We start from the raw sequence: 13,629 nt of genomic DNA on the forward strand, positions 1-13,629 counted from the left end.
ATGCTATAAGAGCTGCCAAACTAATTGATAAGCTTTTTTAGAGAGGATAAAGAGAAAAACGGACAGAATTAGACATGCTACGAGTAATTTATAATTTACTAGTTAATACAACACAATATTTACAAAAATAATTTCTTGAGATTATATGAAAATAATTTCTTATCCGTTCCTGTTGATTTAAAGTTGTTGAGATACTTCTATAATTTTATAAATTAAGTATCTAGTAAGCTAGATTTCTTATCTGTTCCTCTTAGCAAGGTCGACTTTGCTAATCATCTACTTGATGTATGTTCCAACTGCCTTATAAAATTATTTGAAGTCATTCATACACATATGGCTGAAGTGGAGGCTGCCACAACTAGGCACCGTTCTTCAACTATCCGTTCACAAGTCAGGCCTAACATATGTGAGAGGGGATAAGACCGGCATGGAAAAGGTGAGTCATCTCCTCCACATACAAGGGTGGGAATTGGGTTTTTAGTTTCTCAAAACGGGGTCAATGTCGAATTCAATGTTGGACTTTTAACTTTAATTGAATTCTTGAGTTAATTTATTGAATTGTGCTTCTCACATATTGAGTTCTAAGATATTATAACGAGTTTGTATCCCTCCAAATTTTCATTATTTTAAACATTTTACTAACATCTTTTCTTTTTTTTTTTTCTTTTTTTCTCTTTCTATCACATAAAAAATCCTATCATATCTATATTTTTGTTCTCTTTTTAGTTGTTGGATTGGGTTTAAGGTATCCATTAAACTTCTTTCAATGGGAATATTTAGTTATTTACATTGTAAGAATCTTAAGACTGATGTTAGGTTAGCTTCAATCAACTCATACGAGTTGATCTAATCGATAGTTTTGGGCCATAACTGCCTTCGAGGTGGATTGAACCATGAGCCCAACCCGAAAAAATTATGCATGCATAAATAAAATTTAATTCAATTTACCAGCCACACCTGCTCAAAGAGATGGACCACAATTCTTATAAGTGCACGTTAATTGTATATAAAACAACTCGGCAATGGACAACAATGGTATTTACCAGAGTGCTACCAATCCATTCTATAACATCTTCAAACACATTATTATTTATTAAAATTTAATAAATTACAAATCATGAATAAAATTCATTAATAAGTAAAAATTATAAAAAAAAATTGTTACCAGCAATTTTTATTTTCTTAAGTTAAAATATCAAGTGATCTTCCTGGAATCTCATTTCAAAAAGGATAGAAAAACAATCAAATGTTTTCTTGTTAGTTGTTTCGTGTGGGTATGCGGCAACAGACACAACGCGGTAACCAAACAGGAGTAAAACACCTCATAATGATTAATTTTAAATCTTCAAATCCACGTAAAAAAATGTCAATAATACAACCCCAAAGACACATTGTAGCATACACAAATACCATTAACTAAGTAAAATGATCCACAGACCCACAATTCCTACTCAAATTGATCATCATCGTCGTCAGGAAGGGGCTGACTAGCAGCTGCAAGAAGCTCAGCCTCGTGCCTGCAAAAGCCACCATAAAAGGAACAATTCAATTGACTATAACAACTACTTTCAGTCTGATATAGATATGCTGTTTAAAGAAACTAAAATAACACAACAGTCTAAAAACCCATCACATATCTTGATTGTGGCAAAAGACGATTCACTGTTGGAACATCTTTAAATTCAAAATGCAATTCTATAATCTCTGTTTTTATCATGCTGGAAGCCCAGACTAAAAAGTAAGGTTGCTGGATAAATAGCTAATTCGGTTGATGACAGGTAACTTACTGTTGTTGTGCAGCTAAATCAATTTGAACTTCTGGTGGAGCCAATGCAGGAGATTCTACAAAGTGCAAGTTAGCATCGCTGAAAAATAGACACGGCAAAATATGAGTTGAAATGCATTTATTAGTTGGTAATTTTCTTACTTATAATGTAATGTAGACAGTAAAAAATTAGCAGTATTGTCCCTACCCTGCAAGTTTCCTGGCCAAGTACAAAAATGGCTTTTCAAAATTGTAGTTGCTCTTAGCAGATATCTCATAGTACTGCAAATTCTTCTTCCTGTGAAAAGTAACCTGCTTTGCCTTCACTTGCCTATTCTTGACATCAACCTTGTTACCGCAAAGAACAATTGGGATGTTTTCACAGACCCTGAAAAACCAGTTGGGCAGAAAATGTCAATGATCTGATGCAAAATAATTAGAGATGAAACTGATAAACAGGTTTTGAAGAGTTGATTTACAAACCGGCAAAGATCACGGTGCCAGGTAGGGACATTTTTGTATGTTAGACGGGCAGTAACATCAAACATGATAATCGCACATTGCCCATGGATACTGCAATATAAGACAACGTGTTAAAAGCACTAGATAGGGAGCAAAACAGATGTTTAGAGTAAATAAAGATCACGAGATTTATATCATGACAAAATAAAAGCTTACAAAAACATTTCCAACAGAACAAATTAAACATCTCAACACAGTTCTCTTAAATGCTAGATTTCCCTACATATCTAACTAGTAACCAAGTCATCCCAATCTCTATTTACTCTAAACTGAGTACAAAAGCAGGTAGCCAGGTAATTTACATGCAAAAGTTCAAAACTGATTAAAAACACCAATGGAGCCATGGCCAATGAACAAGAATAGTTGTTGGCGAATAACAAATTTTACATTTAACACCCGAGCAGAAGCTGTGATTGTAAAATCATGTATGTGAGAGTTAGCACAATTGATAAAAGAAATCAAAATCTTTGGCTTCTCCTCATCACAGAGACGCACATGACATACTGATTAACAAACAAAGATTTTGTCTCCTAAATACAAAAAATACTTACTAATATCCATCTCTGAGGCCACCAAACTTCTCTTGCCCAGCAGTATCCCAACAATAGAAGCGAATCTTTCCACAGTTCGTGAAAAAATCCAACGGATGAACCTCCACACCAATGGTCGCTGATTCAGATTAAGCATAATCGACAAAAGAATGAGATAAACCCAAATAAAAGATTAATAATAATAAAATAATAGAGAAAGAATCTCACGTTCATATTTCTTCTCGAATTCACCAGTGAGATGCCTCTTCACGAAGGTTGTCTTTCCTGCAAATCGTTTAACACGAAATAAATAAATAATAATAGTTAAATTCATACTCCCTGATGTGTATGACGGTGCCGAAATGTTTTGGATTATAGAATAACCTAGATCGTTACGAGAACCGGACAAGACGAATTGGGAAATAACCCTAACCCTAACCCTAACCCTAAAGTGGATCACGGAAAAGGGAGAAAAGAGGAAATTCACCTGTGCCACCGTCGCCGACGATGACAAGCTTGAAGCTGGGGTAATCGACGGTTTGCTGATTGGGCAAAGCCTGCGACGCAAAACAAAGGAACCAAATGAGAGAATGGAATGAATGTGGAGAGAAAATGGAAGAGCAGAGAGAGAGAGAGAGATCAATAGCATACCATGTTTTGTGTAGGGGAGAAAGAAAGAGCGAACGGTGAAGAAAGTGATATGTATTAAGAGAGATTGGAAAGAAATGAAGCCAAGGGTTTATAAAAGTTCGTGTTTGTTTCTAGAGAGAGCCACTCTTAGCGTTAACCTCACGCACCTCTTCCACCTGGACTTTGCTTTTTCACTTTTAAATGGGCCTGCAAACATAATTACACGGACAGCCCAAACTAGCAATTACCACATATAAATATCTTTTTGATAAAATCATTTTTTTTTTGTTTTGTTGGCCAGTGTCTTAATTTACAACATTCTACAATTTTTTCAACGAATAATTTAATTTCTGAAATTTTAATTTCTTGTCACTTTAGTCTTTTGAATTTAATGAAATTAAAAAATGTCTTTGAAGCTTTAATTTATTTTGTTCAAGCTCTTAAATTTACTTACTATCATTTGTTTAATTTTTATACACTATTAATAGAAAAATATATCATCAACTAATTAAAAAATAACGTTGATATGACTCTTATATACACAATAAATTGTAATTAGATAACAATACATAAGCTATTTATTCATCTTTTAAACGTGTTAAATAATTTACGTGATTTCAAACATCTGCTAAATGGATGGCCAAAAACTCATACTTATAGCTAAATTTCATTTATTAAAATCTCTTAATGAAAAGTTAAATGATATCCATTTGTTAACGAGCCAGCGCTGAGTAATAAGAATAGGCTAAATAGCTATAACTCAATATCTCTATTTAGGTTCTTAATTAGGTCTCACATGTATATACATTATTTATTTTTACCTTTTTTCAAAAGAACTACCTCCTCAAAAGTCAAAAGCATCGATGCTAAAAGTTGAAACTCAATACTGATACCAATGTCGTTGCATTCCTGATACTAGGGGGGAACCAATTATCTTGTCTCAAATACTGGGCAGAATCTGCCGATAAAGTAGATCTAAGGTATTCATACTCACAAGTACTAACTCACTTTGAAACTATTTAAATGCCATAATTACATATAAAATCAATTACTATTTTTTTTACGATGAACATTTCAAATTTATTTTGTTTTTGTATAAATATGTTACAATTTTTTTAGGATAAAGACAAAACATACACACACCAGTTTTTTGACCGAGGTACACACTCTCTTACGTCCAAATTCTCAAACTACACCTATTTTAAATATAATTCTCAATCTGCACCAGTTTTACTTCTGTCACGGAAGTCGGGTTTGGCCACCCCGACTTCCCTTACTGATGTTTTTTATTTTTAATTTTTTTTATAAATTAAAATATTATTAAAATTAAATATTATACCATATAAAATTATTTTTAATTGATTTTAAAATTATTTATTTATTAAATTAATTTTTGAAGGATTGATTAAATTAATTTTATTATTAAAAAAATGATATTATTAAATTTAATTATTTTTGTTACATTATTTAATTTATTTAAGATATTTTTGGTTGAATATTTGTTTTAAAATTTGAATTTTGCATAATAATATATTTATTTTAGTAAAAATTTAAAATTTAATTATTTTATTAAATATAATTAGTTTGTTTGTGTTATTAGATTTAATTAAAAATGATAAAATTAAAGTTTTTAACAATTTATTTATAGAAGAACATTATAATGCATTATCAATAAAATATTTAAACAATGACATTTGACTAAAGAAAAACTTAAAATGAGGATATATTAGGACAATTGTTTCGGCTATGACCATGTTGTCGGTAAAGTCTACATTTTTTTTCTACTTGTTCGTTCATTTTCGTCCATATCGATAGGAATGCGACTTAAAACGGGACGACGCTTTAGCGTCCTCTTTTAATTGAATATGAGATAACATAATTGAAAAATGATGAAGACGTGCTAAAGGTATTAGCAAACCAGTAATCCAAATAGAAGAAGACATGTATCATGCACAATATATTTCACATCATCATTAGTTTTGTCATATTTGTATTGTAATTGTAATTTTTAATATACTACTGTCGACTATCATCTTAATTACTACAATTTAAAATTTTATCTATTTTATAAAACAGATGTATCAATTCTCTTTTTGCAGTATTTTTTTAATTTATATTAATATTATTAACTAATTTTATTATTTTTTAATTATAAGAACATAAAAAAAAATCAACAAAACATAAATTTAATTACAAAATTACATATAACGTAAATAAAAAATTATACTATAATTTTATCCAATTTTTATATTTTTCTTTATATGTATATTTCTCTTTAAAAAATTATAAAATAATCCTTCAAAAATTAATTTAATAAATAAATAATTTTATATAATATATTATTTAATTTTAATAATGTTTTAATTTATATAAAAATTAAAAAAAAAACATCAGCAAGGGAAGTCGGGGTGACCAAACCCGACTTCCCTGAACCAACCAAAATAAGTGTAGGTTGGAAATTATATTTAAAATAGGTGTAATTTGAGAATTTAGAGGTGAGATATTTAATTGAGTTCTTCAGATGTCAAATAAGTTCTTAAACTTAACTAATTTGTTATTTTAGTCATTAAATATTATTACTTAATTACACTTTCTTTTTATAATTTTGGATAATTGTTTATACTAACATGATTTTTCTTATTCAATAATGCACAACTTCAATCAGCACAAAAAAAAGTTTAATTTACAATTTTTGTGCTGAAAATTAAATAAGTTATTGTAAATTATTCAGCCCTGTATCGCGATACATCTTTCCACTAAAAAAATTTATAAGTTAATCGTGAACGTGAACAAATGGTCCAAGTCATCCATAGTAGAGACTGATATGGTATTCTAAAAAATCAACTCATTTCAAAACCAATAAAAATAATTAAAAAACTAATAAAACTGATGTTAAGGTAGAGTTCATCCAAGAATTAATCTAAAAGATAAAAACTTATAAAAATATCCTAAAATATCACAAAAGAGCCTTCCTAATCAGATAGTAACAACCCCAAAAAAATTGATTTTAAACTCCCAATTACTTTCAAAATCATTGATTATCCTAATAATCCAACACAAGATACTTTAAAAACCCACACACAAGATAAAAAAAAAAATATTTTGAGCGGAAGGTTTTTTTAGAATTATTTTACTTGTTTAACAGTTCCAGTTTTGCCAATAATCATGGTTCCTTAATTTTCTTTTTCTAAATAATCAGACTTTTTAGCTTTAAAGCTACTGTAATTTTTTTTTTACAGAATTACTATTTAATTTATTAGAACCTCAAAAAATTAATTACTAATTAATTAGATCTAAATAACTTTATTAATTTTCAAAGAATCTGACTCATTATGAAGCTAAATCTAATTCTAAGTTACTTCCCCACTGTCAAGTGACTTATAAAACTAATCCCATAAAACTTCAAAACAATTTCACAAAATATTAGTTTAAATAAATATTACAGAAACCGACCATGTTGAGAGATAAACTGTGTCAAAACTCAAAAGGAACAAACTCTCCTTTTTCTCATCTGTATTATCCAGTTTTATCTTTAAAAAAAAATAACTCTACCCTCCAGCGGCTAACCCCACCTCGCACACTTCGAATGGTATATTAATTTAATTAAAAGACCCAAAACATTGTTGAAAAAACCAATCCTCTCATCTTTTTAACGTTCATGGATATATAGTAAAATGAGATTTTAAACTTAAGCAACAAATCTGATCATAATTGATTCAGATCCTCGAATTCACATCCAAAAATGTCAACACTACAACCCCCAACAGCACATACGGTAGCATACAAATACCAACACTCAGGAAGACAGTCCACAAACACTCAAGCCCTCTACTCAAAAGATTCATCATCATCGTCAGGAAGGGGCTGACTAGCAGCTGCAAGAAGCTCAGCCTCGTGCCTGCATTCGCAACCAACAAAAAAATTATTGTTAATTTAATATAAAAATTCTCAACTGAAGAATAACAAATGAAACAAATAAGGGATTTTGTTGACTTCATTTCAAAGAAACTAAAACACTAATATGACCTTCTGAGAAACTAAAACAAGTTAACATTAGAAAACAGTTTGAACTTTAAAATTCAACTATGAAATCTACAATCCATGTTTTTATCCTGCTGTTGAAGAAATAATTAATTCAGGTCAAGGAAGATAGCTTACTGTTGCTGTGCAGCTAAATCAATTTGAACTTCTGGTGGAGCCAATGCAGGAGATTCTACGAAGTGCAAGTTAGGATCACTGCAAAATTGACACAAGTAGCAAAAAAATAAGTCGAATGCATTTAAAAGTTTGATGTGTTCTTACTTCTGATTCCTATATAGGAATTAAAAAGTATAAACTAGTGGTAGCTACCCTGCAAGTTTCCTGGCCAAATATAAGAATGGCTTTTCAAAGTTGTAGTTGCTCTTAGCTGAAATCTCATAGTACTGCAAATTCTTCTTCCTGTGGAATGTAACCTGCTTTGCCTTAACTTGCCTGTTCTTGACATCAACCTTGTTACCGCAAAGAACAATTGGGATGTTCTCACAGACCCTGAAGAATCATGTGAGCAAATATTTCCCATGTCACAAAACAACATAATGCCAAATAATTTGAGACAAAACATTCAAAATGTTTTCAAGGACTTCAATTTACAAACCTGCAAAGATCACGGTGCCAGGTGGGAACATTTTTGTATGTTAGCCGGGCAGTAACATCAAACATGATAATAGCACATTGTCCATGGATACTGCAACATAAAACCCCATTTTACGAGCATTAGGAGTTTGCATCACGACATAATAAATAAAAAGCTTGCAGAGATTTCCATTGAAACAAATTATAGTTTTCATTAGAATTTTAGATATCCAACAAAGTCATCCTAACAGAAATAAAGACTAAGATGCAAATAACTGATATGCAATCTACAACACTAACTCTGACACTGATAAGACATAGTGAATCAAACAGGTACAAGCCTATAATTGCTAACAAAGAAACGAATCCTACAATTAAACACAATCTGATACTCAGTTACACTTGTAGCCGATTGTTCACTAAAAAAAATGACTTACTAGTATCCATCTCTGAGGCCACCAAATTTCTCCTGTCCAGCAGTATCCCAGCAGTAAAATCGAATCTTTCCACAGTTTGTGAAAAAATCCAATGGGTGAACCTCCACACCGATGGTTGCTGTTTTGGACAAACAAAAATGGAGAGAAAGAATAAGTTATAGGTGGAACAATATGAACAACGTTAACCTAAATTTAATTAATTTAGGAATGATTCTTACGCTCATATTTCTTCTCGAATTCTCCGGTGAGATGCCTTTTCACAAAGGTTGTCTTTCCTGCAAAATGTTAAATACACCATAAATCTCATATGCCAAGGTATAGCAACCTAGATCGTTCATAAAAGAAATAAAAAAATAGCTCTTTATTTTAATAGCCCGAAATAAGAAGAAAAACTGACCTGTGCCACCATCGCCGACGATAACGAGTTTGAAACTAGGGTAATCCACGGTTTGCTGGTTGGGCAAAGCCTGCAACGAAAGAGATCAAGAATAAATCGAAGGCCAACATAAAACCGAAAAGGGAAATGTTGAAAGCAGAGAGCTATAACATACCATGGAATGAAGAGAATAGCGATGCTGCGTTAGGTTTGAAGAGAATGGAAAGTGAGAGAGTACACAAGGAAGCGAGGGTTTATATTGGGAGGGTTTCAAGTTCCGTATTTTGAATGAACGCGTTAACCTAACGCAGCTATATCCACCCTTTGATTACGCTCACTTCTCAATTTGAATTTCAACTGGGCTCGGCCCAACCTTAGCCCAAACTTCCACATTATTTTGTTTATTTTATGGTCTAATATTATAGTGCGAAATATACATTCATGGAGTCCCTGTGAGAGCGAGAGTCTTGGATGGATAATATCCTAAAAATGAGTTGTCGGACAAAATAAATAAAATATTGTCACGTCAATGAAATATTAAATATTATTTTTTCTCACATTTTTTTTTCTGTTTGTACACACGAGAAGGATGAAGTCCTCGGAAACCTTCACGGCCTCACCATCAACGACATGCGAGAATAAAAAAACATTGATTGCAAATAAATGTGCTATTTTTTTTTTTCTATAATTTAATTTGAAGACTTATTAAAAGCTTAAATATGTTTTCAATCTTATCAATTCTTGGACAAATATCATTTCTCTATTTTTAATCCTATAATTTGAAAAGTTTGTTTTAGACAATCTGCTCAAACTTAACAACCACCGTTACAAATTTTGAGCTACCATTTTTTATATCAATTTTTGCAATTATTGATCGATTTTATCAGATTAAAAATGGTTTTTTTGGTAAACATTGATTGGGGCATTTTACCATAGAGCATTCCGGGGTGGGTCTTCAACGAGTGTTTCTTGAGTATAAAATGATTATTGTTTTGATTTGTGGAAAACTCTCAAGAATTGCTTAGTATCCATATGCTCCTACTTTGAATTGCTTTATTAATATTGCTGTAAATTGAATTTCTAATGTTTATTGTCTATTGAACCATTCCAACATCTTCCCTCTCTCTATATATCCTTGGTGAGTTTATAAATTGTTTTGCGAAAAAAAGTTTTGAATGAACCCAATATATCCCTTTTAAAGTTTAATTGACCATCAGGATAACAAAGCATTATGGAACCCCGCAATTCACCTCACAAGTCACCAACATGATGATTTATATTTAAAAATAAAATGAAAAATCAAAGTGAATGGGATATTATGAAAGAAATCCAAACATAATAATTGGAGTGATTAACACTTGCTTTCTATTAATTCCTGTGTTCGGATAAGGAATTTAAATTGGAGAAATTAATTTTCAAACCACACGTGTCACGTTTCGTCGTTGATAGTGATAGTGGCTCCGCCGTCACTCCTTCTCTTTTTTTTCCGCCTTGCTCCTCTGCTGTCATCAAAGTGTTGTGTACAGCGGTGGCGCTATCGTTCGCTCCACCGCCAATGCTCTGAGGTCCATCACCATTCATCCAAGGACCTCCTCCTCTTTGCATCTCATTCTCCAGTGACATCTACCAATGTTATGCAAGTATATTAGAGATTAAGCTTCCCTTCTTTCTTCAAGTTCAACTAATCCACATCTAAATGCAGTGTCCAAAACGTGTGTACTGGTGTGAGAGAAAATTTTGGGTGGAAAAATTTAAGGTGTGATATACACATAGTTATTCTGTGTTAAAAAAATGCGTTGTGAGAAAATAAATGGAAGACTTAGGAGTGATTTTGAGTATTTGCTTTGTTTGGTGTTGTAAACACTGCAGGTTCCACCATGTTCTATTTTCTTCCTATGTTTATTTAATACAAAACGAGTGTATTATCAAGGCATGGATTGCAACACATAATTTTGCTTCCAACAATATACTACAAAGTAATAAAAAAAAATCTCAGTAATTAATATTTTCTGAAGGAGATTATTTTTAATGGGTAAAAAAAAAAACCTAGTAATACATTGACGTTAAGCTAGATAAATCTCCAGAAACCACATGACGTTATAACGTAACCGTTTACCAGAAAATAAAGGCCATCGACGCCAATGGAATGTATCCGCAATGTTTTCGACATTGTTCACTGAATATAAAATTGACTTTCACCAAACTATCGGGACATTGTTCTACATTATTTCAATAGGAGGAATTTAAACCAATATAATCATATCATTTCTTTTTGGACGCACCAAACTCGAGAATCAAAATAGCACTTGGGCACAGCCTTGCCCCGCTGTCTCTTCAAGAGAGCCAAATAACACAAACGCACGTACTACAGCCCTTGGCTACAAGGATATGTCAAACTATTGGGAGATTTTTTTTAAGATTAAAGCAAAATGATTAAATTTCTGACACTCAAATCCGGCATCCAAAACTGTCAACATTACACCCCCCAAAATACATACTGTAGCATAAGCAGTAGCACGACTCAAAAGGCACAATTTTACTCAAAAGATTCATCATCATCGTCAGGAAGGGGCTGACTAGCAGCTGCAAGAAGCTCGGCCTCATGTCTGCAAAAGCCACGAATAAATAAATTATTTAAAGAGAACAAATGAAACAAATACGGGATTTTGTGGACTTCATTCAAAGAAACTAAAACACTAATACGCCATTCTAAGAAACTAAAACAAGGTTATCATTAGAAAACAGTTTGAACTTCAAAATGCAACTATGAATTCTACGATCTATGTTTTTATCCTGCTGTAGAAAGAATTAATTTAGGTCAAGGAAGATAGCTTACTGTTGCTGTGCAGCTAAATCAATTTGAACTTCTGGTGGAGCCAATGCAGGAGACTCCACAAAGTGCAAGTTAGGATCACTGCAAAATTTACACAGGTAGCAAAACATTAGTTAAAAATTAGATATTTAAATTTGATTTTCTCTAACCTCTTACGCAGAAACTTGTGGCTTTACCCTGCAAGTTTTCTGGCCAAATACAGGAAAGGCTTCTCAAAATTGTAGTTGCTTTTAGCTGAAATCTCATAGTACTGTAAATTCTTCTTCCTGTGGAAAGTAACCTGCTTTGCCTTCACTTGCCTGTTCTTCACATCAACCTTGTTACCGCAAAGAACAATTGGGATGTTCTCACAGACCCTGAAAAATCAGTTATACAGAAAATGTCCATCATCCGATGTAAACAACTTGCAGATAAATAATCAGTGATGAAACTGTTAAACAGATTTATGAACCGGCAAAGATCCCGATGCCAGGTAGGGACATTTTTGTAAGTTAGTCGGGCAGTAACATCAAACATGATAATGGCGCATTGCCCATGGATACTGCACAACACAAGACGCCATGTTAGAAGCACTATATAGGCAGTAAAACAGATGCATAAAGGGATATGATTGCAGACAACCCAACCAAGAATGCGAGCAAGAACCAAAATTGCATATGTGAAAACTAACAACATGCAAACAGAATAACCCAGCTCAGAGTCCTCAAACACTATTCTAAGCATTTGAACTGAAATACAAACACACTTAAATTTAAACCATTAGGAGAAAAATGGCCACAATACGTTAAAATCTTTGACTAACACATGCCTAACTATCACACTTTTTAACCTCCCCCCCCCCCCCCCCAAAAAAAAACTATCACACTTTTTTATCGGCAAATTTTAGTGAAAGGGATTTGAACCCACAACCCCCCCCCCCCCCACCCTCTCTCTCCAACCAACCAAGTCAACTTTATAACTACAACTATTACACTTATTGCCAATTGTTCATACAGAAAAATTGAAATCATTGTGAAAAAAGGGGATTGTCAGCCAAAAAACACTTACTAATATCCATCCCTGAGGCCACCAAACTTTTCTTGTCCGGCAGTATCCCAACAGTAGAAGCGAATCTTTCCACAGTTTGTGAAGAAATCCAATGGGTGAACCTCCACTCCAATGGTCGCTGTTTAGGACAAGCAAAATCAAGAAGACAAAATAAAACAATCGCAAACAATGATAAACATGTTAGCACACAAAGAAAGAATCTTACGTTCGTATTTCTTCTCAAATTCACCGGTAAGATGCCTTTTCACGAACGTTGTCTTTCCTGTAAGTTTTCAAAATACAAAATTATAATAAAGCTCATATTCCTAAGGCTGTGCCAAAATAAAGCTCCAACCTAGATCGACACGAGAAAAACGAAAAATTACAAGCGCATCAATTAAAGAAAAGAGAAGAATCTGACCTGTACCACCGTCACCGACGATGACGAGTTTGAAACTAGGGTAATCGACGGTTTGCTGATTGGGCAAAGCCTGCAGTCGCAATAGATCGAATTCGAGTCATCAAAAGCTGCAAGAAAATTAGAAAAACAAGTGTTTGCGTTACGGAGAGAGAGCGTACCATGATTGATCGAGAGAGAGAGAGAGAAACAGAGAATTTAGAGCGGAGAGTAGAACTGTGTTGTTTCGAGGCGTTGGAGCGAGGGTTTTATAGCGGAAGGGTTTCTAGTTTGGAGCTGCGAGAGCGACCCTTCCAGCGTCAACATGACGCAGCATTCTCCACCCTTGGATTAAATGATTCAATTTCAAATTTCAAATAACCACCCACACGACCGGTTTTATTTTGGAATTAATTATAATAATTTTGGGATTTAATTATAATATAATGTCTTTAAAATAAATTTACATATATTGTTATTTGTACTAGGCAGATTCGGC

The 13,629-nt window shown here is 32.8% G+C and overlaps 3 protein-coding genes across 3 annotated transcripts; all 3 read right to left on the reverse strand.

Annotated features, from left to right (window-relative positions):
* Positions 1–1,299: 1,299 nt before the first annotated feature.
* LOC114415004 (GTP-binding nuclear protein Ran-3) lies at positions 1,300–3,627 on the reverse strand. The gene is made up of 8 exons (XM_028379499.1): positions 3,469–3,627; positions 3,305–3,374; positions 3,046–3,102; positions 2,839–2,956; positions 2,249–2,338; positions 1,974–2,153; positions 1,788–1,865; positions 1,300–1,517 (listed from the first exon to the last, which is right to left on the reverse strand). Exons 1-8 carry the CDS (start codon positions 3,469–3,471, stop codon positions 1,448–1,450), a joined length of 666 nt encoding a protein of 221 aa, XP_028235300.1. The 5' UTR covers positions 3,472–3,627; the 3' UTR covers positions 1,300–1,447.
* Positions 3,628–7,067: 3,440 nt separating this feature from the next.
* Positions 7,068–9,203, reverse strand: LOC114415003 (GTP-binding nuclear protein Ran-3-like). The gene is made up of 8 exons (XM_028379498.1): positions 9,050–9,203; positions 8,896–8,965; positions 8,717–8,773; positions 8,499–8,616; positions 8,084–8,173; positions 7,798–7,977; positions 7,606–7,683; positions 7,068–7,345 (listed from the first exon to the last, which is right to left on the reverse strand). The coding sequence occupies exons 1-8, from the start codon at positions 9,050–9,052 to the stop codon at positions 7,276–7,278; spliced, it is 666 nt and encodes a 221-aa protein (XP_028235299.1). The 5' UTR covers positions 9,053–9,203; the 3' UTR covers positions 7,068–7,275.
* Positions 9,204–11,023: 1,820 nt separating this feature from the next.
* Positions 11,024–13,471, reverse strand: LOC114415005 (GTP-binding nuclear protein Ran-3-like). The gene is made up of 8 exons (XM_028379500.1): positions 13,313–13,471; positions 13,155–13,224; positions 12,960–13,016; positions 12,755–12,872; positions 12,159–12,248; positions 11,884–12,063; positions 11,711–11,788; positions 11,024–11,480 (listed from the first exon to the last, which is right to left on the reverse strand). Exons 1-8 carry the CDS (start codon positions 13,313–13,315, stop codon positions 11,411–11,413), a joined length of 666 nt encoding a protein of 221 aa, XP_028235301.1. The 5' UTR covers positions 13,316–13,471; the 3' UTR covers positions 11,024–11,410.
* Between the last annotated feature and the right edge of the window lie 158 nt (positions 13,472–13,629).

Source organism: Glycine soja, chromosome 6, assembly GCF_004193775.1.
Source record: "Glycine soja cultivar W05 chromosome 6, ASM419377v2, whole genome shotgun sequence".
Taxonomy (NCBI): domain Eukaryota; kingdom Viridiplantae; phylum Streptophyta; class Magnoliopsida; order Fabales; family Fabaceae; genus Glycine; species Glycine soja.

Coding starts and splice junctions, on each gene's coding strand:
- LOC114415004 (XM_028379499.1), bottom strand. Junction 2,957..3,045: donor ATTCGAGAAGAAATATGAAC/GTGAGATTCTTT, acceptor AATCTGAATCAG/CGACCATTGGTGTGGAGGTT. Junction 2,154..2,248: donor TGGCACCGTGATCTTTGCCG/GTTTGTAAATCA, acceptor CTGGTTTTTCAG/GGTCTGTGAAAACATCCCAA.
- LOC114415003 (XM_028379498.1), bottom strand. Junction 8,617..8,716: donor ATTCGAGAAGAAATATGAGC/GTAAGAATCATT, acceptor TGTCCAAAACAG/CAACCATCGGTGTGGAGGTT. Junction 7,978..8,083: donor TGGCACCGTGATCTTTGCAG/GTTTGTAAATTG, acceptor ATGATTCTTCAG/GGTCTGTGAGAACATCCCAA.
- LOC114415005 (XM_028379500.1), bottom strand. Junction 12,249..12,754: donor GGCCTCAGGGATGGATATTA/GTAAGTGTTTTT, acceptor TGTGTTGTGCAG/TATCCATGGGCAATGCGCCA. Junction 12,064..12,158: donor TGGCATCGGGATCTTTGCCG/GTTCATAAATCT, acceptor CTGATTTTTCAG/GGTCTGTGAGAACATCCCAA.